The 25,747-nt window shown below is 45.7% G+C and overlaps 2 protein-coding genes and 1 long non-coding RNA gene across 7 annotated transcripts; 1 reads left to right on the plus strand and 2 right to left on the minus strand.

The window, feature by feature from the left end:
* Window positions 1-76: 76 nt before the first annotated feature.
* On the minus strand, window positions 77-8,562 carry LOC113959821 (zinc finger protein 501-like). 4 transcript variants are annotated; one of them, XM_027669088.1, is made up of 4 exons: window positions 6,070-6,457; window positions 4,376-4,692; window positions 3,345-3,451; window positions 77-2,530 (listed from the first exon to the last, which is right to left on the minus strand). In XM_027669088.1, exon 4 carries the CDS (start codon window positions 2,505-2,507, stop codon window positions 1,095-1,097), a length of 1,413 nt encoding a protein of 470 aa, XP_027524889.1. In that variant the 5' UTR covers window positions 2,508-2,530; window positions 3,345-3,451; window positions 4,376-4,692; window positions 6,070-6,457; the 3' UTR covers window positions 77-1,094. The 4 variants fall into 4 exon arrangements, with proteins under 4 accessions (XP_027524889.1, XP_027524897.1, XP_027524913.1 ...); XM_027669096.1 differs by lacking the exons at window positions 4,376-4,692; window positions 6,070-6,457 and adding an exon at window positions 8,532-8,562; XM_027669112.1 differs by lacking the exon at window positions 6,070-6,457 and having other exon boundaries at window positions 77-2,527; window positions 4,376-5,215.
* LOC113959847 (acrosin-binding protein-like) lies at window positions 4,273-7,153 on the plus strand. The gene is made up of 4 exons (XM_027669123.1): window positions 4,273-4,388; window positions 5,213-5,428; window positions 5,818-5,912; window positions 6,464-7,153. The coding sequence occupies exons 1-4, from the start codon at window positions 4,364-4,366 to the stop codon at window positions 6,887-6,889; spliced, it is 762 nt and encodes a 253-aa protein (XP_027524924.1). The 5' UTR covers window positions 4,273-4,363; the 3' UTR covers window positions 6,890-7,153.
* A 1,968-nt stretch (window positions 8,563-10,530) lies between the features above and the next one.
* Window positions 10,531-21,984, minus strand: LOC113959854. Of its 2 annotated transcripts, none has more exons than XR_003531933.1 (3): window positions 16,123-21,984; window positions 13,435-13,943; window positions 10,531-11,169 (listed from the first exon to the last, which is right to left on the minus strand). It is a non-coding gene; the product is annotated as an uncharacterized LOC113959854 (long non-coding RNA). The 2 variants fall into 2 exon arrangements; XR_003531931.1 differs by having other exon boundaries at window positions 13,407-13,943.
* Window positions 21,985-25,747: the final 3,763 nt, after the last annotated feature.

Raw genomic sequence — 25,747 nt, forward strand, 5'->3', positions numbered from 1 at the left:
GCCTCGCCAAACCCCGCCTGGTGCTCACCCCCACCCCTTCCCACCCTCCATCACACGCAGACTACTGGACTGTACGCAGGAGAGAATGAAACGTTTTATTCAGGATGGAAACATGCAGTAACAAAACATTGCAATACAGGTTTATGTAATACACGGTCGTTGGCACAGTAATAAATGCAAATATAGTCGTTCCTACCTGTTCGGTGCTGAACTTTATATGTTAATACTTTTCAAACAACGGTGAGCTAAAGAAGAGTAGTGTAAAAAGGACTACAGAACTGCAGTCAGTCTCTGGACCAGCAGTAAGAACTCACCACGTAACATTTCAGACTGGGACATCTAGGGGGAAAATCCTGGTTTTTTGGTTAAATAAAAAAAGGCCACATTTTTGTCCATGTTTCATTTATGTCCCAAGCAGAAGGAGTTTCAAATCAGTAAGAAGAAATCTGGGAGAAGCTGTCACAGACTATTAATGGGCTGCTTTTCAAATGGAAACGCTTCCACATCCATGTTTTCTGGGTACATACTCACCTATCATGAGGTAGGAACTCATTGTCCCACGTAAGATTTGGAAAAGACAAAATAGACTGAAGTTCAGCTCCAAAGTCTCAGACTCAAAAGATTTGAAAATGCCTTGTCAAACACTGGGTAAACTGCTATATTCATGAAAAATAAGGGAAGGTAATAATAAGAGAGCTCAGTTCCTAAGACTACTACAGTGTCTAACGAGCTAAAGTTTTGAGCCAGAACCAACCTGAAACATTTTATTACGATCTTCACTTCTGTTGTATTTTACAAGCCCAATTCTCCCAGCTGTTATTCTACCACATATTCTCAGTCCCTGATTTACCCTGAAGCTGGTGCTCATTCCTCACATTCCTGGCACTCTTCCTAAACCACCAGCACTCAGCTCTTAGGACTAACTCCCTGTTTCCAGACCTCCTAATAGTTCTTGTGCCACTGGGGTTTAGCACCCAGCCCTAACACCAGAGATGCTGTGTCTCCAGTCAGTCTCTTCACACCATGGTTCTCATTACCCACCTTTTTAAGGTAGCCCCAACACTAGTTTCCTGCTCTGAACACCCACTCCAGGCTTATGGCAGAAGTGAGCGGAAAGTGAGCACTCTTCTACCCACCACACTTTTATAGGGCTTCTTGGCCACATGGATTTTCAGATGCACTTTAAGTGTTGAGCTTTTCCGGAAGCTTTTCCCACACTCGACGCACTCGTAGGGCTTGGTTCCTGCGTGGATCCTCAGGTGGGCACAGCGGGCTGAGCTGTGCCTGAACGTTTTTCCGCACTCCTCGCACTTGTAGGGTCTCTCCCCACGGTGGATCCGCAGGTGGACGTTGAGAGCCGAGCTCCGCCGGAAGCTGTCCCCGCACTCCACGCAGATGAAGGGCCGCTCCTCGGCGTGTGTGCTCTGGTGCTTGGCCAGGGTGGAGTGGTCGCTGCACCTCCGGCCGCACTCGGTGCACTGGAAGGGGTTAGGCAGGAGGCCGCCGTGGTACATGGGCAGGGCCTTCCCACCGTGGATCCGGCGGTGAGTGGTGAGCGCCGAGCTCTGGCTGAAGCCCTTCCCGCACACAGGGCACTTGTAGGGCTTCTCGCCCGTGTGTGTCCGTGTGTGGGTCACCAGCGAGGAGCTCTGCCGGAAGGTTTTCCCACACTCGGTGCACTCGTACGGTTTCTCTCCCGTGTGAATCCTCTGATGCCGAATGATGGCCGAGCTGTCCCGGAAACACTTCCCGCACTCTTGGCATTTGTGGGGCTTCTCTCCGGTGTGGACTCTCCGGTGTATGATCAGGGAGGAACGGTCACTGAAGCTTTTCTCACACCGGAGGCAATTAAAGGGTTTCTCACCCTTGTGGCTGCGCTGGTGGACAATGAGATGCGAGTTCTGGCTGAAGCTCTTCCCGCACTCGTTGCACAGGTAGTGTCTCTCTCCCGTGTGGGTCCGCTGGTGCCTGATCACGTTGGACCTCTGGCTGAAGGTCTTCTTGCATTCATTGCACTGGTAGGGTTTCTCACCAGTGTGGATCCGCTGATGTTTGATCAGGTCCGAGTTGCGGGTGAAACTCTTCCCACATTCAGAGCAGCTGAAGGGTTTCTCTGCCAGGTGGATCCTCTGGTGTTGGCTCAGATAAGAACTCCGGCTGAAGCTCTTCCCACATTCAGGACACTCATAGGTTTTCTCTCCCACCTGGTGAATCCAAATGGCACCATTCCCACACGTGGGTGGGTCGGGCTTGTCCCCAGCAAGGATAACCTTGCTGATGTGGCCTCTACCGCTGTCCTCGCACTCCCAGATTTCCATCCCATAGGGAGTTACCATTCCTTGTCTCTTTGTAAAAGATGTGTCCATCTCACTTTCCGTCTCCAACTCCTGCTTGCAGTCTTGTCTTTGGTCGGTGTCCTGCAAGGTATCTCCTGTGAGCTTCCTGGGGGAACACAGATGCAGTTCAGCTCTCACAGGACTTTCCTGATGATGGCTGCTGCTCTGCATGTCACCCACGGTCCTGTCACCTGCTGGAATGAACAGAGGAACTAGCAGTGAATAACCCCCTGCTTGTCTGAGGGAGAAGCCCAAACAGGGAGGCCACCAAGACCTGCTGTACCATGAGCTGACAGCACAGGAGACAGCCCCTCAGTATCTTCTCAGGGCAGAGGGCACGGAAACCAAGGAGCATAGGAACGGAATGTGACTCAAGAATGGGTGGCCACTATGGCACAGATTGCAAGGGGGGTATTCTGTCATAAAGTTACAGCCCTAAAGGGCAAGACCTGTCACTTGCTTGCCCTCAAAGTTCCCACATGTAGCAAGGTTAGAGGAACATCACAACTGCTCTCCTCAATATGGAATATGAGATCATGCACCAGGTTTTGTTTCAAGTGATCTGCAGATTTTGGAAGGCACTACCACATGGGTTATACCAATTCCCAAAGTTTTGTTTACAACACTCAGGGATGAAAAACATTTGTAGTACAAATAAAGATACTCAAAAGCACCTCAAAGCAGCAAAGTGACCAATAAAACATTAAAAATACTGCCCGTGTGAAAGGAAGAAAAAGCCACACTTTGGTTAGTTATGTCTTTTAACAGTCTGAGTGCAGTCTTTGCTGAAAAATACACAGGATTTGATTTCATTTTGGATAGGGTCTAGATACCCCAGAAGTGTATTTTGTCTTTGTCATACCCTGCCTACAAATCTTCCTGAAAGCAGCATCTCTATAGTATGGGAGCAGAAGAGGCAGGGTGACTGTGGAGCATGCAGCACAGTACACACCAAATTTTCAGCATTCAGCTCTTCCCTTCCTGGACATGCTTCATGCAATTTCTCACCTTGTGAGCAGTCTCTCTACTGTCTTGGTATTTAGTTGCTTCTGGCCAAAAAGCTGTTTCTCTTCACTCCATCTGAAAGGTTAAAGCCAAGCTGGGAACTGCAGGTCCTGATCAGAGGAAAGAAAACAGACATAATAAATACCCATCATAGTAGCAGTGCTGTAGAATAAGATTTCAGGAGGGTAAGTGTTTAGGAGCTGGAAGCAACCTAGACCATAGGAAAATGACACCCAGAAACATGAGTCAGGGTCACTGTCTGTCCTGCCATGCACACTGTGACACCGCTGTTCGGGTCCAATAACCAGGGCCACCTCATGTAGCACAGACAGGTCAAACACACACACTGAGAGCTGCCTGCCAGCTTGTTGCCTTCTCACAAGTGTCTGGGTGTTCCTCCTGCTCCACTCCCAGACAAAAATGCCTCCTGATGAGTTTTGTGTAAGAAAAATATTAATTCTTCAGACCGTGTTCTCTCCATCATTTTTCTTCCCAGTGAACTAAAGGAGAACATAATGTAATGCAGTTCTGTTTTGCAGGTGGAGGAAAAATGCCACCTTCACAACCAGGCTGCTTTTTGCCTCTGTCTGGAACTCTGTTTATTGCCTTCACTGAAGGAGTACTTTGCTCAGTCGCTCTCAGTGGGTCAGCCAGGCATGCAAAGGTCTGGGTGAGAGACAAGATTTTGATCTGTTCACACATTTATTGACACGAGCAGTCCGAAGGCAGAATTTTTTGTCCTGTGCTCCAGAAAAATGGCCTCCTTCCAGATGGACTTTAAAGAGCTGCCAGTGAGCAGGAGTTGGTGCACAAATACCAATATGTCCACACTCAGCCTGTCAGGGGGCAGCGGGGGGGGAGGCAGCAGGGAGGAGGTGTGAGCAGCAGAGGATGGAGTGTTGGGAATGCAGGTGTCTATGACATCACCAGTGAAAGAGTGGAGGTGACACCTCTGGCAGCACACTGGGCCCTGACTGTCGGCCCTGCCTGTCACAGGCCCTGCTCACAGTTCGATATTGGCTATGAGGGCTTACCTGGTTTTGTCAGGTGAGTAGCAAACATCTCTCCTCCAAGCCTGGTTGTGAGAAAGGGCAGCTGAAGTGGCTGCTCTGCACCCCTCCCCATTGCTCCTCGGCTTGGGCAGTCTGGAGGCAAAAGGAAGGGACAGGAGCACCCTCTGACACCTCAGGTGCAAAGATCCTGAGGCTTACGATTTTGCCAGTTTTCACCCACTTGTGCTGGTATCTATTCTTCAGGAAGGGCCACAGAATGATCTAGGAGCCAGGGAGGAGCCAGAGTTGGATGTGTAGGCACAGACTGGAGCAGAGGTAGAGACTGGAGACAGGGACACCTGGGTGCATTAAATCAGACACAAGCACAGAGATCTAGACTTGACCTGCAAGGCCAGGAGGAAAGAGCTGGCCCAGTGAAGCAACAGGGGAGGCAAGAGAAGGAGATCTGAGAGAGGACCTTGGTTAAAGACCTACTTAGCCAGAGGAAGAACATTTGTGGAGGCTAAAAATCTTGAAATGAAACAGTCTCCTTGCTCCAGCCCCAAGAGCACAGCAATATTCCCAGCCATGACTTCCAAGACATTTCTCCCAGTTCAAGATTTAAATCTCCAGAGCTATGGTGAAGGCCCCTCAGCCAAGTACTGTCCCCAAAATACTACACCCCCCTCAACATGGGTGGGGCAGGTTTTTCCCAGCTCTGGACCCGCCATCTCTAGTCTGTTACTGCATTTCCCACATGCTGGATCCTGCACCCAGAAAAGGCAACAGAGATCTGGATTCAGCTCTCCAGCTCTTCTGAATGTGGTGTGGTTAGGGTTTCCTTCTCCCTCTGACTCCCTGCACTTTATTTTTTACCAGTGCTCTTGGGATGGGGCTGCATAGTTGGCCCTCGGGGGGTGAAGGCACAGCAGCCAGGAACGCCACTCTCCGACCAGGAGTACCGCCAGTTCTTTAAGTTCCTCCGGATCACTCTCCAAGCCAGCACTGCCTGCCATCTTCGTGAGCTGTATGGCTGCCAGAACTCACTGGTCCAGACACTGGACAAGTACGAAAACCACGGAGTCATCCCTCAAGGTAAAGCCAAGCGTGATTCCCAAGGGCAGGTAGCTGGATGGGGGTCCCGCACAGGACCCGATCACTGTGAGAGGACAGACTCGGGAGCTGGTGGGGCAGAGAGATGGGTAGCAATCCTGCAGTGAAGAGAAGGCATGTGCTCATGCACATCCTCTCTCACACGTGATTGCATCCACACACGTTCCTAGGACAAGCCTCCTCTCACACCCTGGGTCATGGAAATGACCAAGAAAACACGGAGTTTCTCACAAGGTTCAGGGGGGCACCCAAATGGCATAGGAGTTTTCATGGAGGGATGTCACTCAACAGTGAGGTTATTGCTAAGGGCTGATAGGATGCCAGCACTGGAGTTTATCACTAGGTCTGTCTCTTCCTTTGCCTCTTTCTAGGACCCGTATGCTCTGAAATGCCAGGAAATCCTTTCTTCCCAAACTTCTGCACCTTTTCTTTTTATCGCTGTATTAAGAAAAAGTATTTTCTTAAGGTGAGTTATTTAGCTATTTCCTGAAGACTATGTGTGCTCTGGGCAAGTAATAAGCTAAAGGGAGAGCCCTGAAAATAAGGAAGTGGGAAAACAAGAGGCTAAAAGACAGGGAAGAGAGGAGAGAGCCAAGGGTATCCCACATTCCAGGTGCACTCACACCAAGCTGATTCGCTTCAGATGGCACCTGAAGCCATTTGCCAAAAAGGAGACTTTGCAGGAGTTATCTTCAAGAAAATGAACCTGTGAGGACCACCTCAGCCCTCCTCTCCAGCTCGTTCCCAACCAAGTTGAGACAATCTAGGTTCTCCAGGAGAGGGGGGATTCATGCAGGCTAGAAAAGAAAGAAAGTAAAGACACCTGTGAGTCCCATGAGAGACTTATGGGGAGACTCGACAAAGAAAGGGTATGAAGGTTTCTTTGCTTTCTTGGGCTCATCTTTGTAGGGAGTGGGAAAGATGGGATTGTGCAGTGAGAGCTAAACTCACAGAACAGGGGAGTGCCTAGGTGCCTGCTCCTGAAGTCTCTACAGAGGTATGTTTTCTCCTCCTCAGAGGATCGCATGCCCAGGAGAGAGCAGCGCCAAGCTGCGCAACACAGCAGGCGCCAACGACGTTACCACGAGCAGTGATGCCATGTCATCCAGAAACTTCGGTCCCCAGCCACTTTACCCCACATCTCCCACAAGTACCCACCCAGCTGGCTCCAGCCCTGACACGGAAGTATCTGTGACCCCCACCTTCTTACCTGCTGGCCCAAAAGCCACAGAGGCGACAGCCGGTGGCCAGCAGCTGCCACACAGTGACATTGAGGATCTCCTCCTCAGGCTGCTAGACAGCCAGGTGCAGAGCTCGCTGCAGACAATGAAGTTGTTGTTGTCTGTTGGGAAGGCAGTGAAGGAAGAAGAGTTGCAGGAGGCTGCCTCAAGGCTGCTGGAGGCCCTGAACAATGCAAATGTGCCTCAATCGCCAAACAACTGACACAGGTCAATAGTGTGGGAAAGACAGAGGAAAAGCCACCTCTTCCAAGTGCATGGGGAAACAGAGTCATGTGAAATGCTACTGCTCAGGATTCAAAGAAAAAGATGGTATCCTCTTGGAAGTGAATGCACTGAAAAGACGCTGTTCTGTCCTGCAAAAACTGTTTGCTCACTATTGTGATGGTGCTTGTTGTGTTACTCAAGGAATGTCATGGGAGAATGTTGTCTTTTCTTAATTAAATGTAGGTGCTTCTGCTCAAAAGCATTAAGAGAAGAATCTTCTTTGGAAGTGTGCATGTGAATATACACATACAGATACACAAGGCGTGCTCTCCAAATGCAGGAAAGCCTTATCCTGCAAGGGAACTGGTGGTCTAGCATCCTCTTTGTATTGGGGATTGCGCATGGTTGACATCTACTTCTGCAATGATGCTATGAAACACACAGGATAAATATTCATATTAAGAGCCTCCCCTTGTCTCAGAAAATCAGTCTGATTTATGGGGACCCTGGCTGAAGTGTTGTTCCTTTTCTAAACATTGAACATACCTGTAAGTAAAATTGCGTCAAGCCATTTGGATCCAGCACTTGTTGACAAAAGCAGAGTGGGAAATCTCCAGGAACCAGCTCTGCTTCTCTGAATCTCCATTCAGAATGACTTTGGAGCTACCTCAAACTCAGTATAAGCTCCAGCGGTTTTGGCTTTCAGGAGACCATCACTGAAGTGAGTAACCCCTTCCTTTTGCAGACCTTCTTGTAATCTATTCCATTGAGGGCTGTGAGGAGAAAGAAGCCAAAGGCATTTCTCCTCGAGGATGCACCACACCAAGCAACATCTCTGTGGAGAGGGTTGGGGATGTTGGTTTCCTTTATACAGCCTAAGTGTCACAAACACAGCTGAGTGAAATACAGGCTCTGTCTCTATCCATTGAAGGAAGTCCTTAGAAAGAAGACCTCAAAATCACAGGTCCTCCATTTGTTCTGGGAAGCGTAATCTTTCCCAAGGCTAAGGCAGGTCACACATGGGAAATGTGCAAGCCCTGGAACGAGACTGCTGGCTTCCTTTCACAGAGGACAGCTCAGCTTAGAGTCCTTACCTGGTGGGATCCCTAACAGAGCACACGCTGCCCTGGCATCACCCTGGCACAGCAGCTCATTCTCTTCTCCCTAGAAAGTGGCCAAAGCTGCCGAATGCCTGCCTGAGGCACCAGGGCTTGTGTCCCCGCCAGCTGCCTGGGCAATGACATCTCCTCCAGCCCCAGTAGCGGGGGTATTTCTGGCAGCATCCTTCCTTGCCACCACCGCTCTCGGGTCCCGGCTGGGGGCGTCAGATTTGGCAGCCGCGAGCCGATCGCTACAGATTTCCCACTCGCATGGCTCCGGCCGGGCCCTCCGCGAAGCCACGGCCCGGTGCGGCCACCCACGGCCGGGCCACCCTCCCGCGGCTCCCCCGCCGGGGCGGGGCGGGCAGCGGGGGCTGCGGGCCGGGCACAGCCGCTCAGCGCCGCACCCCGCCGCGGCCGGACCCCGCAGCTCTCCCGCAGCGCCTCGACACTGCCCGGGCGCTCCCCAGCCCGTCACCTCGCGGGGCTCCCTGGCCCGGCACCGCCCCGCTTTTGTTGCCGACTTACCCGCGGACTTACCGGGGCCGGGGCCATGTGCGCGGCGGGGCCGGGGGAAGCGGGGGCGGCGGCGGGGCCGGGCGGCGGCGCTGCGGGGCCGCCGGGCGAGGGGCGGCGCTGGGCTCCGTGGCTCGGCGGTGTTAACCCTTGTGAGCGCCGGGCGATGGGGAGCGCGTCCAGGGCTCTCCGAGCTCTGCGCAGCGCCGCGCCCGGAGGGAGGTGCCCGCTCGGCGGAGGGGGAGCGGAGACCCGCCCCCGGGGGCTGCGGGGCCCGGCGCGCTCGGCGGGGTCGCTGCCGCCCACCCTGCTCGGCAGTGCGGGGAGGGAGGCGGCTGGGCACGGGTTTGCATCCTGGTGGGTACCGGAGCTCGCTCCCGTGCGGGAGGAGCCCCGGTCACAGCTCGTACCTGCCCACACACACGGTAGTCAACAGCCGGACACAGTTCTCAAGGAACCACACAGCCTGGGTTTCCAGTGCTCCTTGCTCTCGATTCCCAGCGCTGGCTGTGTTTTACCGAGCCTCCAGGCCCCGGCGGGTAGGGAAGCACCACTGCCGAAGGCTAGAGCTGCTTTCTGTGGGTGACAGGATGGTGTTTTCTTCCCCAGGAACACTTACCTCCAGGCTGCCCTCCACTTTGCTCTTACTGTTCCTAAAGGTTTTCTGAGTCTGGTCACTACTGCAGCTTCTGCTGTGCAGGTACAGCATAATATATCCCAGGACATACACATGTACAGCTTATGCCACAGGAAAGGATCCATCCATCCACCACAGGCAAAACTTACCCGTTGCAATACAGCCTGCAAGTGCTGCTGGTGCACAGGCGTTCAGACAGTTACTTTTTCACCAGGGAATGCAGGAATGGCTATTCCCTTTGATTGAGGTACAGCAGTAAGTAAGGGGCTGAAGTATGTGGCAATCAGTTTCTGGCAATGACTGAAATATTTTCACTGGGCTTTCAAGGAGAATGTTGGGAAACTGGTGTTCACCAAGACCTCCACACATGCAGCTGAGGAAAAATGTTATCATTTTTCAGGGAGCAACTGACTTCTCAGTTCATTCACTCCTGTAAAAGTCTCTAATCTTGGGAGATAGAAAAGCGCTAGTCACACCAGCGAAGAAGGACACTTAGGTGATTTCAGGAAAATTAACACTATGATTCAGGAAGTTGATAAATACTGGGCCATTTTCTTATTCTAATTGCCCTCAGCAACACAAAATAGGATTCTTGTCTCCACTTTGGTAAGAACTCAACTATCTCCCCTTCCTACTTGTGGATAACAACATTTCCAGAGACAGAGAGAGTGTGGTTATTCCTAAATACGAAGTCTGGACTAAGCAGTTGCAGATTCCAAAGGAATTAGACAGCAATCTAGACTTTGCAGCCTTCCTTTTTAGAGGGGAGGACTTTGCACAGATCACACATTCTTTCTCCTGAATGCCCCATCTCTCTCCTCCTTTCTTTTGAAGAAGATGCTCTCCCTTGTAGGACAGGCAAGTTAGATTAATACCACTGGTAGCAAAAAACAAACTACTTGTGCAAAAATCCCATTATCAGAGGATGGGTCCAAACAGCGAGAGGTGGAGGAGGGAAGGGGAGTGAAGTAATTTCTTACAGGCAGGCAGAGTGAAATCTCCCCTGCCTTTTATTTTAGACAGTGCTGCAAAAGCCCAAATGCAGCACAGCTCTGATAACAAACTTGAAGGGACATGAGAAAAATCTGTTTCAACAAAACTTTGTTTCAAAAGCAAATTATGAAAGAGCCAAATTGTCACTTATTACTTGGCCCTAATCAGTATTCGACAGTAAAAGCATCTGTATTATCAGTCTGCCGTGTGATTTATGAGCCCAAGCCCAGTTATCACCTATGGCCTCTACTGCAATCTTGCACCCTGTCTGCATGTTGTTTTTTGCCTCGTGGGAGCACACTTCAGTGAGTATCTTGTACCTGACTGCCTTGCTTCTGAAGTAGAACTGTCAGCTGAATTTTTCGAAGTTCTACAGGGGTATTAGCTGAAAACCTCCATTTTTAAACAAAATAAAGACCTGATGGTCCTGTCTCTTACCATTCACCTGTTGGCCAAGTGCACATGTAAACCTAGTTTCATACTAAATCAGTTGCACCATTTTTTTGGCAGCTGTATCTTCAGCAGTCCAGCATATTGTGTTGCTTCCACAGAAACTATGCATAGGACATGAACAGCACTGCAGGCATACATGAAAGCAGAAATCGTGAAAATCCAAGTCATCCGACTCACTCACCCCACGAAACCCCATCTCTCCCCACAGATGCTGCTATCTACAAATGAATGTTAAGATCCACCAAACTCATAAGAATTTCATCACCTGTTTGAGCAGAGGATGCTTCCACATCTTTTCAACACAATTTCCAGCAGCAGTCCCAGTGCAGTCACATAACTGCAGCCCCCACCAGAGTGCAGCCCAACAAAGCAGGTTTCATGATATCTTTAGCAATTTTCTGCTGCTCCATCCCCTGCACAGGTAGCAGCTTGTTGCACCAGGCAGAGATTTTCTTCACTGGGGATTCAAGAGCAGCTACCATTGCACTTTCTCCATGTGCCATTTATGGAATATTAAGCTTTTGTAGAGGGTTAATGATCTCTGTTCTCTGTGACTCCTTCCTCTGCAATATGAGACACCTGTGGCCAAAAGAAGCAGAGTTCACCATCAGACAACAAAAAATGGCTTTTCTGAGCTGCACCAGCTCTTATTCCCACTATCTTTATCACAAATCAGGTGTTACAATATTTTCTCTGTAACTGAGTGCAAGGGCTATTAGTTCCAGATAAAAGTGTATCACACATCAACCTTCACTGATTTTCTGTCTGCCTGAAGGTTAATAGCAGCAGCAACTGTATTACACTATGTAGTAATGAAAAAAAACAAGAAACATTAGACATTTCAATTTAAACAAAAAGGAAACTGGAATCGATGAAAAAGGTTAACAAGCTTTGCTTTGCTGCTTCATGGCAGTACAAAAATGTCCGGGTCAGTCTCATCAGACTGCATTTCACAGTCTCACAATACAAGTCCTCACCCTCATTTTCATTTTAATCTCAGTGTTAATAGGGTCACTATTTTCTAGTTTCAGTGGTGGTTGTGATCTTTGGCAGTATCATGCATCTCAAGAGCATATTCCTTCAGTTAAGGACTCAGTCTTTAAAAAAATCTGCTTTGTAAATTTGGGGTGAAAAAGCCCAGCCCACTATGTATTAAAAAAGAATACCTTAAATAACTCCGAGAACTCAAACATTAAGTCAGAATCAGCAATTCCCAATTCAGTGAGTCCAATTTAATTTTTTTTTTGCCAGTATTCTGAAACAACTATTTAAATTTTCAAGTTGAGTCAGTTATTCCAGCTCCCTCTGAAATGAGCAGTTTTGTGGCTAAAGTTGGCTACAGCTGACTGGAGATCTTAATTACTTATTTTCCCATTAGGCAAAGCTTTCAAAACAAACAAGAGCTGACTTTGTAATTACAGGTATGTTACTTGAGGGATTTTCAGAAAACCTAGAGATATGTGGAAGAAGCAACAAGAAATGGGTTTATTTCCAGGTAGCTTTCAAAGACAACAAAGTGTCAAAACATTCTGAAATACTGAGTAAAAAGTCTCCAAAGTACCCTACTCTGTTCCCAGGGCAATGCTTTGAAAACTGGAAGAAAGTTTGGGTTATTTTTCTATAATCTTAAGTAATCAAGCTTGCTTTTCCTAACTTCCATTTGTGGTCCTGAGGAGTCTTATTACATTCCCAAGTAATAGAAGAGTAAATCTCTGATTTCTCTATGCCACATTCATATTCTGCTGCTCAGTGACCACGGACCCTGATTATACAGGTATCTGCAGCCAGTTCCTCCTGAATGCAGTACCTACATGCGTGGCTCTGAAATCATGGAGGGAGGTGGGAGAAAATGGTTCTGAAAGGCAGCCTGTCTGCATGAAAGCAGTGAACTCAGAGACCCGTGTTTCATATTCATGTATAACTGCAACCTGCAAAATTATTTTTGTCTTTTTTCATGTTAAGACAAGGGTGAAAAGGTGTGAGGTCAAGTCTCAAACACAGATGTCCACCTCACCAAGCATGTTGCCTATTGCAAGCCTTCAGTAAGCTGTTTGTAGGAGGAATATGACATACACTGGTGCATGCTGTAAGTCTTCTAAAGGTATTACAGTAGAGTATTAAGTACAAGAGGGTAGTAGGGAAGACAGAAAAAAGTGCTTTCTTTTGGAGTATTCACTTCTGTGAGGTGCAGCTGTCCTAGAGTAGCTTACAAACAAATGGCAAGTAGGCAGGAATGAGATCCTGGAGCCCCACATGGAGTATCTTCATCATTGCAGCATAACCACTCCAAAGCTAAAGGAAGAGAAGCCACAAGATGGAAGGGGAAGTTGAACACCTCATTTATCCCCATATTGTTCCAGTAGAACGCAGTGGCCACAGAGTTCATCTCAGCACTCTCAAATAAAGACACCCTTTGAGTGTATTTCCCTGGAGTACGGTCTGGTACAAGTAAACATAGTTTCTTTTCTTTGTAGAGGTTCTCCAAAGTTTTCTGACAATGAGAATACCCATCAAATTCCTGCTGCCCCCCCCCCCCTCCAGAATGACTCATCCTTTATTTCTTGAACACCACCTCTGCATGAGGTGATTCACTGGAACACAAAAACAGTTGCTATAAACAAAGCCACCATTCAGTCACAGCCAAAGATGAAAAAACAAAATCAGGCTAAATTTAAATGTATTCCAAGTATTGCAGTGAGCAGATTGTTTACTAAGACTTTTGTTCACTGACGCTTTGCCACAGAATCCAAAATATTGGTCCTTTTATTTTACCAAGATGAAATACTGTGCTGCACACAACCCAACCAAAATCCTACCTGCTCCTTTCAGAACTTGCCAACTCACCGTGTTTGATTGTTTCAGCACCTCCTCAGCAGTGGCTTGTCCATGTGGGAGAGCTACATCAGTCCTTGAGCTTCATGGGCAGAGAGGTGGGAGCCGTGGAAGTGGGATCAGCCAGGGAAGAGAAGAGGAGCCAGAGGTGGTGAAGCAGGTGATGACCATGGCAGAGGGGTGTAGCTGGGGGTGACTGAAGGATTTGCAAGACAACTACCCCCCTCTTCTGGGCAGGAGAGATCAGTGTGTCTTTCCCTACAACAGGCAGTGGGGAGCACCAGAGGGTACCCATTCATCCTAAACCAGTGACTCTCAAAGGTCTGGGGCATTTGCTCGTGACTCCATGTGAGCTCACAAGAGAGGTGAAACTCCAGCTGGAGATATGGGGTTTATAGACAGTCACACTTCCACTGGGACAGACACCTGGGAGTTGTTGTCCTCCACCTGGTAGGGCAGGAGCTCTGGTGAGACAGTGCTTGTGCCAGCTGCAGAGCACCCTGCTTTAGATGCATCTGTGACTGCAACACAAACGGAAAGTTACAGGGTGGGAACACTTGCAAAGTTACTTTTAGCTGCCCTTTAAACCTTTGAATCACAGCTTAAACCCCCCCACCTCCCTCCAAAAGAACCCCAAACCCACCAAACAAAAATAACAAATAAAAAACTCACCAAACCAAAACAAACCAACGAACCAAAACCAAACAAAAAACAAACAAACAAAAAACCCCACCCAGACCAAAAGCACCTAGCCATACAAGAGTTCAAAATGCCATTTCAGTAGTCTTGGCACCTTGGCAGGCAAACCTTAATTAGAGTATATGGTAGAGAAAGTTAATAATTTGTATAATAGAGTAGGCAGGTATAGGTACAAAAATGGGTCTCTCTGCTTCAGTTTGTCTCCAGTCTGATCCTCTCAGGCCAGTTCTCACTGGTCTTCTTGATAATACCATATATTACAAATCCTTTTTTCCCCTCTGATATGGTTCTTATAAAAAAAACCAACCAGCACTAGCTGCTCTAAAAGCATGCAAAATGTCTTTCAGGAGCTCTTACTGATTTCTCTGCTTGACTTCAGTAAAATCTTTTCAGGTGCTACTTCCTCAGGCTTCATCTCCATATTCTCCTTGTCTTCCCAAAGCCTGTCCTTCAGGTGTTTGTATTCTGAAGGAGAAAGAAGCAATCTCCTTTTCAGACAGAGACCATGAAGTCTTGTTTGTGTATGCAGGCTGCATCTTCCTTGCACTTTAGTATCCTTGTTCCCCGTGAAAGAGTATGACTCTTGCATATTTTCAATGGTATTTATAAGCACTCAGATTAGTTCTGTACTAGTAAGTCTGGTTCTCAATCACCTCTTAAAATAAAGGGAGACTGTGTTTTAAAGGCAGTCTCTTGAGCTCAGCAGAAGAATCTCTTTAAGATCTGGTAGCTTTTAAAAAAAAATCTAAATCATCCTAATTCCATTTTTCAGTAGACCTTTCAATACAGGATATCTGGGAGCGGATGTTACACTGTGGAATTTCTCCAGCAGCCCTTGAAAATGGCTGAATATTCTGTTCTTTGAAGCACAGCTCATTACTCAGCCCCCTTCTGTGGTTCTGTGCCTGGCAAATGCAGATATGAAGGGCGTTACGAGATGCTCTAATGCTGGATTCCCTATAGCAAAACCACAGGGAAATGCAAACAATGAACCAACACTGCCATGTAGTCTCTGGCAAAAAAGCAAAGTATAAATATATCTGCACTTGAAACCATGGCTGTAGTGTCTCCTGATCTATCAGCATGAGTTCTATTGTTTTCTAAGTTGGTATTTTGAAGAAATAGCTCGTTTTCAACAATTTCCTTTATCTCTGAGTCTTTATGAGGCTGCTGCATGTACATAGCTTATGCTTACCATTTACATTTTTCTATACCCATATAAACCCACTGAATTCTCCAAAGAATATCAGATTTCAATGCACTTTGCACTGCTCTTCCATTACCTCTAACAACCAGGCCATTCTTTAAAGCAACCTCCAGTCTGAATTGGTAATGTGAGCTTGCTGTGTAATTCCCTGACTCCTTTACAGTGACAGTTCTAATGCCTTTTTATAATCTCTCATCTTTTACTGTGCCTCTGCAAATTTATTCCACATTTCTGAGAGCAACCTATTCCCTCTTCTCATATTTATGTGCATTGTATTTCTGGGTTCCTTTATCTTACATAAGTCATGTTTTCAAACCTAATATCGGCTCTTTCTTTCCAGCAGCCATAATAAACTAAATATACAACAAAGAGTGTAAAACCAGAGCAAGTATATATCTGTACCCAGCTTGCTTAGACCGGATCTCATTGTTCCTCTGAAAGATGCAATGTCTTCTTCTTTACAGTCCTTTTACTCTCTTCAACCCCAACACTGGCAGGAAATTAAGGCCCTTCAAAACTCCCTCCTCTGCCCCTCTATATGCATATATGTTTGGTAAAAACATAATTCTCCCTTTTCTGAAGGCTGGGATTCTTGTGTAAAATCACAGACTTTTAGACACAGAGGACTGAAGGGAAACTTAAGGTCTCAAAAGAAAAAAAGAGTCTCAAAAGACAGAAGCACTACTTTTCCATCCCGCTCCACCAGCTGCTTGTAGTACCATCATTTCCTTCAGTCAGATCCCCCTGCAGCACGTTACTTTATATAGGGAAAGCTGGTCCCCTCAGAGACTTACCATAACTCCATGGACAGAAGAAGACCAATATAGGCACACACAGGGCAGAGGAAGTGCAGGAGCTGGATCCAGACACAAGCCAGATTGCTGATTTTGGAGACGAACAGCAGTTATGAATATAGGTTTATAATCCCACATTAAGATTGTGACACTCATGTTAATTATTACAATGCAGTAAGACATATGGCAGGTACCTGTGGCTCGTTTCTATAAAGCAGCAGCAGGAATGCCATGGAGGTCCCCAGTATCTGAGAAAGGTTCAGTCCTTGACTTGTGCTGATGGAGAATTCACTTTCCTGAAGACAGAAGTCACAGACGCTCACGTGGACCACTTAAAACATCTAAGGCACTACACTGCAGTGTTGTGGGAAGGTCTGTTGAAGAGGCATGTAAAAAACCTTGACTTTTGGACCACTTCTGGTTCCTGCCCCTTAGGTGACTGTCTAACCAGACAGGGTCCAAGCTAACACTGAGCCATACCCACCCCCTGGGTAGAGAGGCAGTATCACAAGCAAGAGTTTGCATAAACCTTTATCTCAAAGAAACAGTAATTCTCATTTATCAATGCAATAGTTGACATTAGTATAATTATTTGAAACATAGGTATTATTACAACTGGGTGCAAGATTAAGCTTAATGTCCTAGCTGTTACAAGGACTATCCTAAAAGCACTTCACGTCAAGAATTTTGTGAATGATATTTAAGATTGCACATGATATTCTAAATCTGAACTCATACCAACTTGAATGGTTGAACTAACACTTAGGTTCTTATTCTTAAAATATTTAATTGTGCCATATATAGCTTGGTGAGACATTAATTATTTCACTCACTTGGAACTAATCCATAAGTCTGAGGAGTTCACAGGTATATTGGGTAATAGAACCTCTATAAATTCCCAAGGACAAAGTGGAATGTATAATTTTATTTTCTCATTAATGTTAGATATGCCTTACATACAGCATCAAGTCTGGGCTGAAGAGAACTAGAAGTAAAAATGCCCTGAGCACATCTCTAGGTGTGCAAAGTTCACTGTATGGTTGTAAAAATGTAGTTGAAATTTGTACAGTAAGTTGATGTCTGTGATACAGCCATTCATTGGGAATCTCTCTACAGTCTCCAAACTGGTGTATTCAGTAAGTCCCATCTGTGTAATTAAAACCACTGCCACAGTTTCATGTTCCAGATATTGCAAGTGTGCAGCCAGATTGTCCTTTTCCATGCCAGCATCAGGTATGAAATCTGTCTTTTTTTTCCTTCAGTTTGGTATCTGTGACTTAATTTGACCCACAGGTTCTGCTTGAAGTCCACTCCCAGAGTTTGTCCCCAGTGCTGAGTTTCTAGGGTAAACTTTGACATAAATCCCCCTGATAGTTACCAATCCTGATTCAAAGTTTTTTCCAAGGTCTAGGGCACACATCTCTAGTCTTTCACAGCAGTTTCTAATCTTAAAACACTCTTCAGTCGGAGTGACACACTGATTGAAGCAAAAAAATATCATTGCAGGAGTGCCGTGTTCGATTATTATTTGTATATACCACAGCATTCTCATTTTCTTTTCATGGTTATTCAATGGTCTATCTTTGGTGGTTTACTGCCTGCTGGGTAATAGCTGCTTTCTAATCAATTTTAGATTATTTTTCTCCATATTTACTCCTATCTTCTTTTACAGCCCTTTTAAACCAAAATCAATTTCACTTTTGCCTCAAATAGCCCTCCTGGCTGTGCAAGCGTAGATTCTTGAACTTCGTTCCTGGAATCTAAATTAGAGCGTGCACCGTATTAATCCTGGTCTTAAACAGAGAAGCACACGCATATTCAACTTTTCTGAGATCCTGGCCAAGGCACACTGAAACCATCCACAATTTAGATCATGGCTGCTGTGTCTGAATAGGGATCTCAAACAACTCTGGAGCACAGCTTTATGTTACAAGCACCCTAAGTCTGGGTTCACACCCAAGATGACAAACCCATCCCCAGGTGCTGTTCCAGTGCTAACAGCAGCTCTGTACCCAGTTAGCATGTGCAGTGCCATGCAAAGGACTGCTGTATGGCAATATCTTACGATGTTAAAAACACACTTATACCTACCCTGCCTTTGCATCACACTGAACAAGAGCTACATCCAGCTTTCCAGCACTTACTCTGTGGAAAGAAAGCAGTGGAAGAACAACGTCCTTCACAGACTCATAGAATGTTTTGGGTTGGAGGGGACCTTAAAGATCAACTAGTTCTAAACCCCTGCTATGGGCAGGAATGCCACTCACTAGATCAGGTTGCTCAGGGCCCACCCATCCTGGCCTTGAACATGGAGCATCCACAACCTCTCTGGGCAATTTCCTCCTGTGTATCCGTAATTAAGCTCCTGATTGACCGTGACATCCCAGCACTTTGCTGACTATCCTCTGTGCTCTGCTACAACTACACAGCACACTGGATCTCTCCAGGGATCCAGGTGTCTTTGCCCTGTGACTGCAGGTGGCAGGACCCACCCTACTGCCCTTGCATCCCCAAAGTTATAGGGATCACCTGGAGCACATCAAAAAACAGTGAGTCTCAGGAGGGAAGAGAGGACACAAGGCCTATTGGAGAACAGAGCAAGAGAAGGGGTGAATGCATACCTGGTGGGTGGTGCTGAATAGAAGAGGAATTTACTTGGAAAGCATGTGGCAATCCCAAAGCTGCCATGCTCTGTTGCCTGGTGCCCTGTGGTGATGTCACGGAGCTGTATGGTCTCCCAGGAAATGTCTTCTACAAAGACATCAAGTCCAGCACCTCTCACAGCAGCACCCAACATGAAGATGAGCCACAGGAGAGATGAGCAAATCAAAACACAGGCCACGGGAGGAGGTCAGCATGAGGGCATGTGCATGCCCACAGTGCTGCAGCAGTGAGGGAGTCTGAGGAACTGGAACTGAGGTCTTCTCCTTGAGCAAAGGAGAAGGTCTGTGACAGCTCACAGACCACTGTCATGGGGAAAAGCAGGCCAAGAGACTATAACAAGGAAATATACCCAGCAGAAGAGCATATGTGGTACCTTCACAGGAGCCCTGCAGTTCAGTATCATTATCCTTTCCTCACTCCTGCATCCTCTCTCTCCTCCCAATGAGGAGAAGGGACCCTAACAAACCCTTTTGCAGTACTTATCTCTTGCACGCACAACCATTGCTGCATTGCAAAGAGGCTTCTCTGTTATTCACTGACAGGATCCATTCCTCCTCCTGGAGGCACCATGAGAGAAGGGGTTGTGGGTGCCCAATGCTCCCACAAAGTGGGAAAATTTTTGTGCCAACAAGAAAACTCTAATATATTTCTAAAAAATTAATAGAAACATTATTAACGACTAAGTCATACCCAAGGTGGCACTACCCAAACATAATCTGTCTCAGTTCTTTACCTCTTGTGTTTATGGCTCTCTCAGTACAAGGCAGTAGATACACACTAATCCAGTCTCTAATTTACCTAGGGGCTCTCAGTGGTGTGGCATAGTGAAGTATGACATTTGAGTGAGCTGTATTCCCATATAAAAGCAGTTTCTTTTTGGAGGGTGCAAGTCTTTAGATGAAGTGGGAGGAAAACCTAAAAACCTGGGTTGTAGATCCTAACAATTAGGAGCTCCTGGATGTCTCAGTGCTGAAGTTAGTTCCAAATGAAAGTCACTTTCTTCTCTGCAGTAGGGAACTTAAAAGAAATAACCAGCAGGTGAGCAAAAACAACACTGTTTTAATGAAAAATGGAATAGACTTTAGACACCAAAGCCAACGCAGGGAAAAATAAGGAAGATTTCACATAAATGATGGAGGGAGAGAGAGGGAAGAAAGTCAAATCTTCAGAGATCTGAAAAAAGTAGTAGCAGAAATATTCTTTATGTGTATGCGGGTAAATCCTGTTCTTTTCCTCCATCAGCAATTTATTGAAACAAATTAAGGGAAGTGGCTGATAACGTTTAAAAGTGCAGATACCTGATACCCCCAGTTCTTTTTCCTGGCTAGACATAAAGGTGTCTGCATCTGGAGACAATGAAGGGATGAACTGGTTTAAAGGTGAGGAAAGATTTAATGCCGACTTCCTACCTAAGCGCCCGTGACCGTGAGGAAAGATAGTCGGGTCTTCACATGTGTCCTCCCCCACTCCTTTCCTCACCTCTCGCGGGCAATGTGCTTTGTCCTAAGATAAGGACACCAGAGGAACTGTCTGGATGCTTGCGTAATTAATGCATTCCAGAAGGGGGGAGAGCGGAGATGTTTCTGGGATCGGCTTTGGTGCACATTTGCCTGCAAAAGGTTGTAAACCACTGCTGGTGACGGGGCAAATTCACCTCCCAAGGTTACAGGCAGCTTCTGGGTGCAGTGCACTAGTATGGGCAGGGGAAGATGCTACAAAAATAGTGTGGAGGGGGGTGAATCCCCAAAACTTACCCTGAGAACAACGAAGCTTAAGAAAAATCCTGTCATCCATTCAAACCAGGGGCAAGGTGTGAGCCCCCAGCTGGCTCAGCCGATGTCTCCCTGGGATGGTGGCGTTTCCCCAATCTTATAAAAACACACACGTCCTCTCAACCTCTTTTTGCTTCTTCTGTCTTTATGTGATCTCTTTCAGTCTTCTCACCATGGGTAGACATTCCAGATCGCATTCCACTTAGTTTAGGTACACCCCTTCACATTACTAAATCAGGATCATCTCATTTTACTACTTAAGTTTTATAGATTTTTTCATTTTCGTAATGAAAGTTTAAAAATAATCTGTGAGAAGAGTGCTTTGCAGAAAAGTATAAGAAAAATTATTTTCTTAGAAATATGATGCAGTAATAAATTGGAGTGTATAAAACTGGAGAGATCATCTCTCTAAGGAGCTGTTCTGTGCTTGTTTAGACAATATCTTTTGAGGCAGCCAGCAGTTTTTCATTAAAAAAGAAGTATGATGTGGGGAGATAGGCCCAGGTTAATGGTGCAGAGGTGAGTGCCTGTTTGTTTAAGCATCTTCTCATGTTATGGTTCTTTGGAGAGGGGTCGTATTGAAGAGCAGCTATTTGAGTGTAGTGCCCAGTGTGAGGATAAATAAAAAAAATAAAATTAAATTTAAAAAAAAAAAAAGGAAATTACAGAGAGGGAAACTGTGGAGATGCAGGAGGAAAAAGTCCCCAGGAGAGTATTTTACGTAGGAAAACAATAAAAAAATGGAGGCAGAAAATGAGTAGAAGAGGAGAAAAGGAAGATCTGCTTCCCAGGATAAGAAGGGAAGTATCCAGCATCTTTATGAGACCACTTCATCACCATTAAATGTCTTGGAGATTGGAGAGGTTCCTGGTGACTGGAAAGACTATCACAGTCCTCACCAATATGAGCAGGAAGAATGATCCAGGGACAGACAGATCAGTCAGCCAACCTCTGTCCCTGGGAAGGTTGCAAAGCAAATCCCAGCAAATGAATAACAGGATTAGAAACAGCCAGCATGGACTTACCACAGCTTGGCCATGTCTGTGACTGCTGGTGACGATGCAGTGATTGGCTTCTTTGGATGCAGAGTGTGGTTGATGCTGTTTCCTTGTCTGTAGTAAAGCTTTAAACATGGTCCTCTATAGCAGCCTTACAGCAAAAAGCTGGTGAAATGTATCCTGTCTTGATAATCATACCTGTCCCCATTAACATCTCCCTACCAGAGTCCATCCAGCTGGCACTCTTATTTTGTACTTCAAAGGTAACAACCCTCAGAAGGTCTTGGCTCTTGCTTTCTTGGGTGGACCTAGGCTTCTGTTCCTGTGCCTGGCAGATTTTTGGCCTCTGAATTGCTGAGAGGCAAGTGTTGACCCTCATGCTCCCAAGCGTGTTGAATGCAGCCGAGTGCTATTCTTGCTCAGATGAGAAGAGTTCTGGATAACTAGAGAGTAAAATACTATTGTGAAATACTGGACCTCCACACGTGGTTAATAAATCATGTTTTATAGGGTGATTTTTCTGTGTATCTGAAAAGCACCATATATTTATAACAGCAATGGTTCTGAGAAAGGTTAAACGTGTCACTGCTAAAGAAAATGCATTACAAAGCTGATATTGCTGGAAGGACAAGTGCTTTTTTTTGCAAGAAACCATAAGGTCTTGAAAAAGGACAGACAGGAGCAGGGCTCTTGCAGTTCTGTCCCTAGATGGCACCAACAAATTTGAAGAGGAACAGAAATACTGTTTCAGATACCGAGGTACAATGGTGGGCTGAGTTAGCCGGTTCTCAGACCATCACAGCAGCAGTAGCAGCTCTGTCTAGCTCTTCCTAAGCTTCCCTAAGCTGAGCTCTTCATACAAATGCAAAGATGGAAGACTGAGATGCCACTACTTAGGCAGGCCCTTTTTTTGCAAGTCTCAGAATTATGGTGCCATTAGGATTAAAAGAATTATAAACAAGCCCTCAAACGACATGCTCAAACACCTCGTTCACCCCTTTGCTACTAATAACTAAGTCAAAGCTAATGCTGTAAAGCAATTTAACAGCACTTGAAAATGCAGTATACAGGGGTATTTTACAACCCACAATACTTCTTGCTACATGGATGTGTTAGCAGTGTTTACCTACCAGAGCTAACTGCGGCTCTCACAGAAGAATATGCAGCAGTCTTGAAGGTCCAGCTACCTCATACTCCCAGAAGGCTTGGGAAATTATTTATGGGAAGTTGGGTGTTCGGGTTGGTTTAGGTTTTTTTAAGAAAAAGAGGTTCTCTGTCTTTTTAAGAAAAGGGATCATCTGAAAGCGTATAAATCCAAAGGAACTATAGAGTAAGTTTATGGACAACTGTTCACACACCACACCCCCACCAATAAACAATGCTGGAAAACTGATAACAATGGATGAGGAGAAGGCTGAGGTACTCACGAGGTACTCAACAATTTTTTTGCCTATCTTCAGGCAAACCTCTTGAGTGGATGGACAGCAGGATGGGGACTGGGAGAGCAAAGAGTTTTTACCCTGAAGAAGTACAAATCACTCCTACCAGTACAAAACACTCAAGCATGTTTACTTGACTGAAAGAGTTGTTCCTCTATAAGGAGAAAGGGGAGAAGGCAGCGGTTATTGCTGAGCTGATTGCAATGACTTCCTAAATTCCATGCATAGGAGGGTATTTCCCATGGCTGCAACACTCAGATACAATGCTTTCCAGAAACAGGGAGGTTTCCATCACTCTTTCCAGCAAAATTTAGTATTCCAGACTTTGCACCTGGATATTCCAACAAAATGACAAATCTGCTTTTCCAGTACAGTTCATTACACCCTTGGATCTCTTGGGAAGTAAGTAATGGAAACACACCAGCCCTACAACTGGAAAACACAGTATTTCAAATTCTCCTATATGAGTAAGAAATAGTCATGGCTTTTGTTTAGTCCTCCAGGGATTACTTCCCCAGTGTTTAACGTGGCAATCCGTAACTTCATCATCTGATGGATGATGTGCTTGGCAAGAAACAAACCTGAAAGCTTTGGATAGAACTTGGGCATTTTTCATCACATGTCATCCCATAGACACCAATGAATCTCAAAATCCTTTATATTCCTTTTTCTGCAGAAAGTTTCCAAAGGATTCAACTACCTGAAGCCACAACAGACACTGCAGGATACCAGTGTTTCAGGGGCCCTCTGCGTTGCTGTTACACTACATACTTATCCAGGAAAAAAGGCCAACAAATTTGTTACCACTGCTTGTGACTATCCATATTAATTTCCTCTGAGCAAACATGCTACTGGCACCACTTCACTGCAAAAACTTCAGATTAGAACTGAGATATTTAATTTTTGTCTCGGCAAGGTGATGATTGAACTGTGTCCTCACAGACCTCCGCAGAAATTTAAAAAATACCTCAGAGCAACAGGTATTTTGATGATGAAAATTATGGCCATCCCAAACAGTTGTGTATCCTGGATTTCTCCTTAGTATACAGGATCACTTGTGATCTATGGAGGCGGGGCTATTGTCCTGTGAAAAACTGCAGGAGGAGGAGAGGTGGAGACCACTAAGTGTTTTATTAGAATCACCATATAAAACATTGCCAAAAGTATTGTAGGTTACACCTTCAAAACTGCTTTCAGTAACAGAGTGAACCTACAAGATGGAGGATTTCAAAAAGTCTTATAAGAAATGCACCTTAACACAATACACAGGATACTTCTGAGACTCTCAGAAGAAAAGCTGTGAAACATTTAATCTGCCATAGATGAAAAACTTCGAAGAAGCTGGGAAGAAAGACCAAGAGTTCTCCTAAGGGTGAAAGAGATGGTTAAAAATGGCCTTTCTCACCATCAGTCTAAGAAGTGTATTAAATCTAAAGTAGGTCTGTTCCAAATAACTCTCATAAAGACCAGGAGAGAGTTTTTTTACCCACGTGTTGAGGTGACAGTAGTCAAAAAGATAGCAAAATTTAACTTTAGTCCAGCATATCCCCCATTATTTCACCAGTTATTCTCTTATGTTTAAGAGAATAACTTTTATTACTCATGCTTTTTATGGGGGTCCTTTTTTTTTGTTAGAAGTCTTGTCAAAAGCATGTTTGCTTTTAAGATGCTGAACGGTGTTTTTGAAATGGCTGCTACTAAATTGTCTAAGGGAGAACAGAATATAACTTCCCTCTGTTGGGCTGGTGAGCAGATTTAAGAGGCTCATATTTCTCTTAATGCAGCTGGATGGGCTTTCTTTCAGCAGAAGCAGACTTTGAAAAGTGTTTGTTGCTATATCATCTCATTTTATAATCAGAGATTGCTTTTCAGAAAATATAAACCAGTAAGCAATCTAGAAGGAAAAGTCTAAAACTCTGGGGTGCAAAAGTATTTAACACCAATCCTGGATATTTGCATCTGGATATTAGCATCCCCAAAAGCTTCTAGATGGAACAGAATGATGCAGGCTGTGTTCCTGGACTCCTCTGGTTCAAAAGCTGTTTTATCAAGGGAACAGGTATGATGCAGATTGCAGAGGTGGAAACATCTAGTAAAGGCTATGGTGTCCTTCCAAGCAATGTTGTCAATACATTGCACAGTGAGATCTCAAGATCTGAGGAAAACAGAGAGGGAAAGAGTTCATCAGGTTCTCCCACTCCAGCTTGGTTAAAAGTTTTTGTGCCCGAATTTTCCTCTCCAATAGGAAGCACTGGCACTGTTTGTCACTCAGAAGGCTTCATCCCTGTTACACAGGTCAATAAATGCACCTCACTGCATGTACAGAGGCCACCAGGAAACTTATTTTCTTGTCCTAGATCTGTGGACTACAATGAGACCAACACGTGGCTTCTGAGAGAGATGTGTTTTCTTTTTCCCCTCCAGCTGGAGGCCAGTCCCCAGCAGTAGACCCTAGGGGTTAATAGTGGGACCAATACTTCTTAACATCTTCATAAATGACTCAGACAAGAAGGCAAAGTGCACCCTCAGATGGTCCAAAATTGAGAGAAGAAACAAACCCATACACCAGTACAGGCTGGAGAAGAGAAGACTCAGTGGGATCTTATCCATGTGTATAAGCACCTGGTAGGAAGGAGTAAAGACAGAGCTAGGCACTTATCAGTGATGCCCAATGGAAGAATGAGAAGCAACAGGGACAAACTGAAATACAGGAAATTCCAATGAAATGAAAGGAAAACCTTTTTTTCCGTGA

This window comes from Corapipo altera, unplaced genomic scaffold (genome assembly GCF_003945725.1).
Source record: "Corapipo altera isolate COAL_440 unplaced genomic scaffold, ASM394572v1 1, whole genome shotgun sequence".
Classification (NCBI taxonomy): Eukaryota; Metazoa; Chordata; class Aves; order Passeriformes; family Pipridae; genus Corapipo; species Corapipo altera.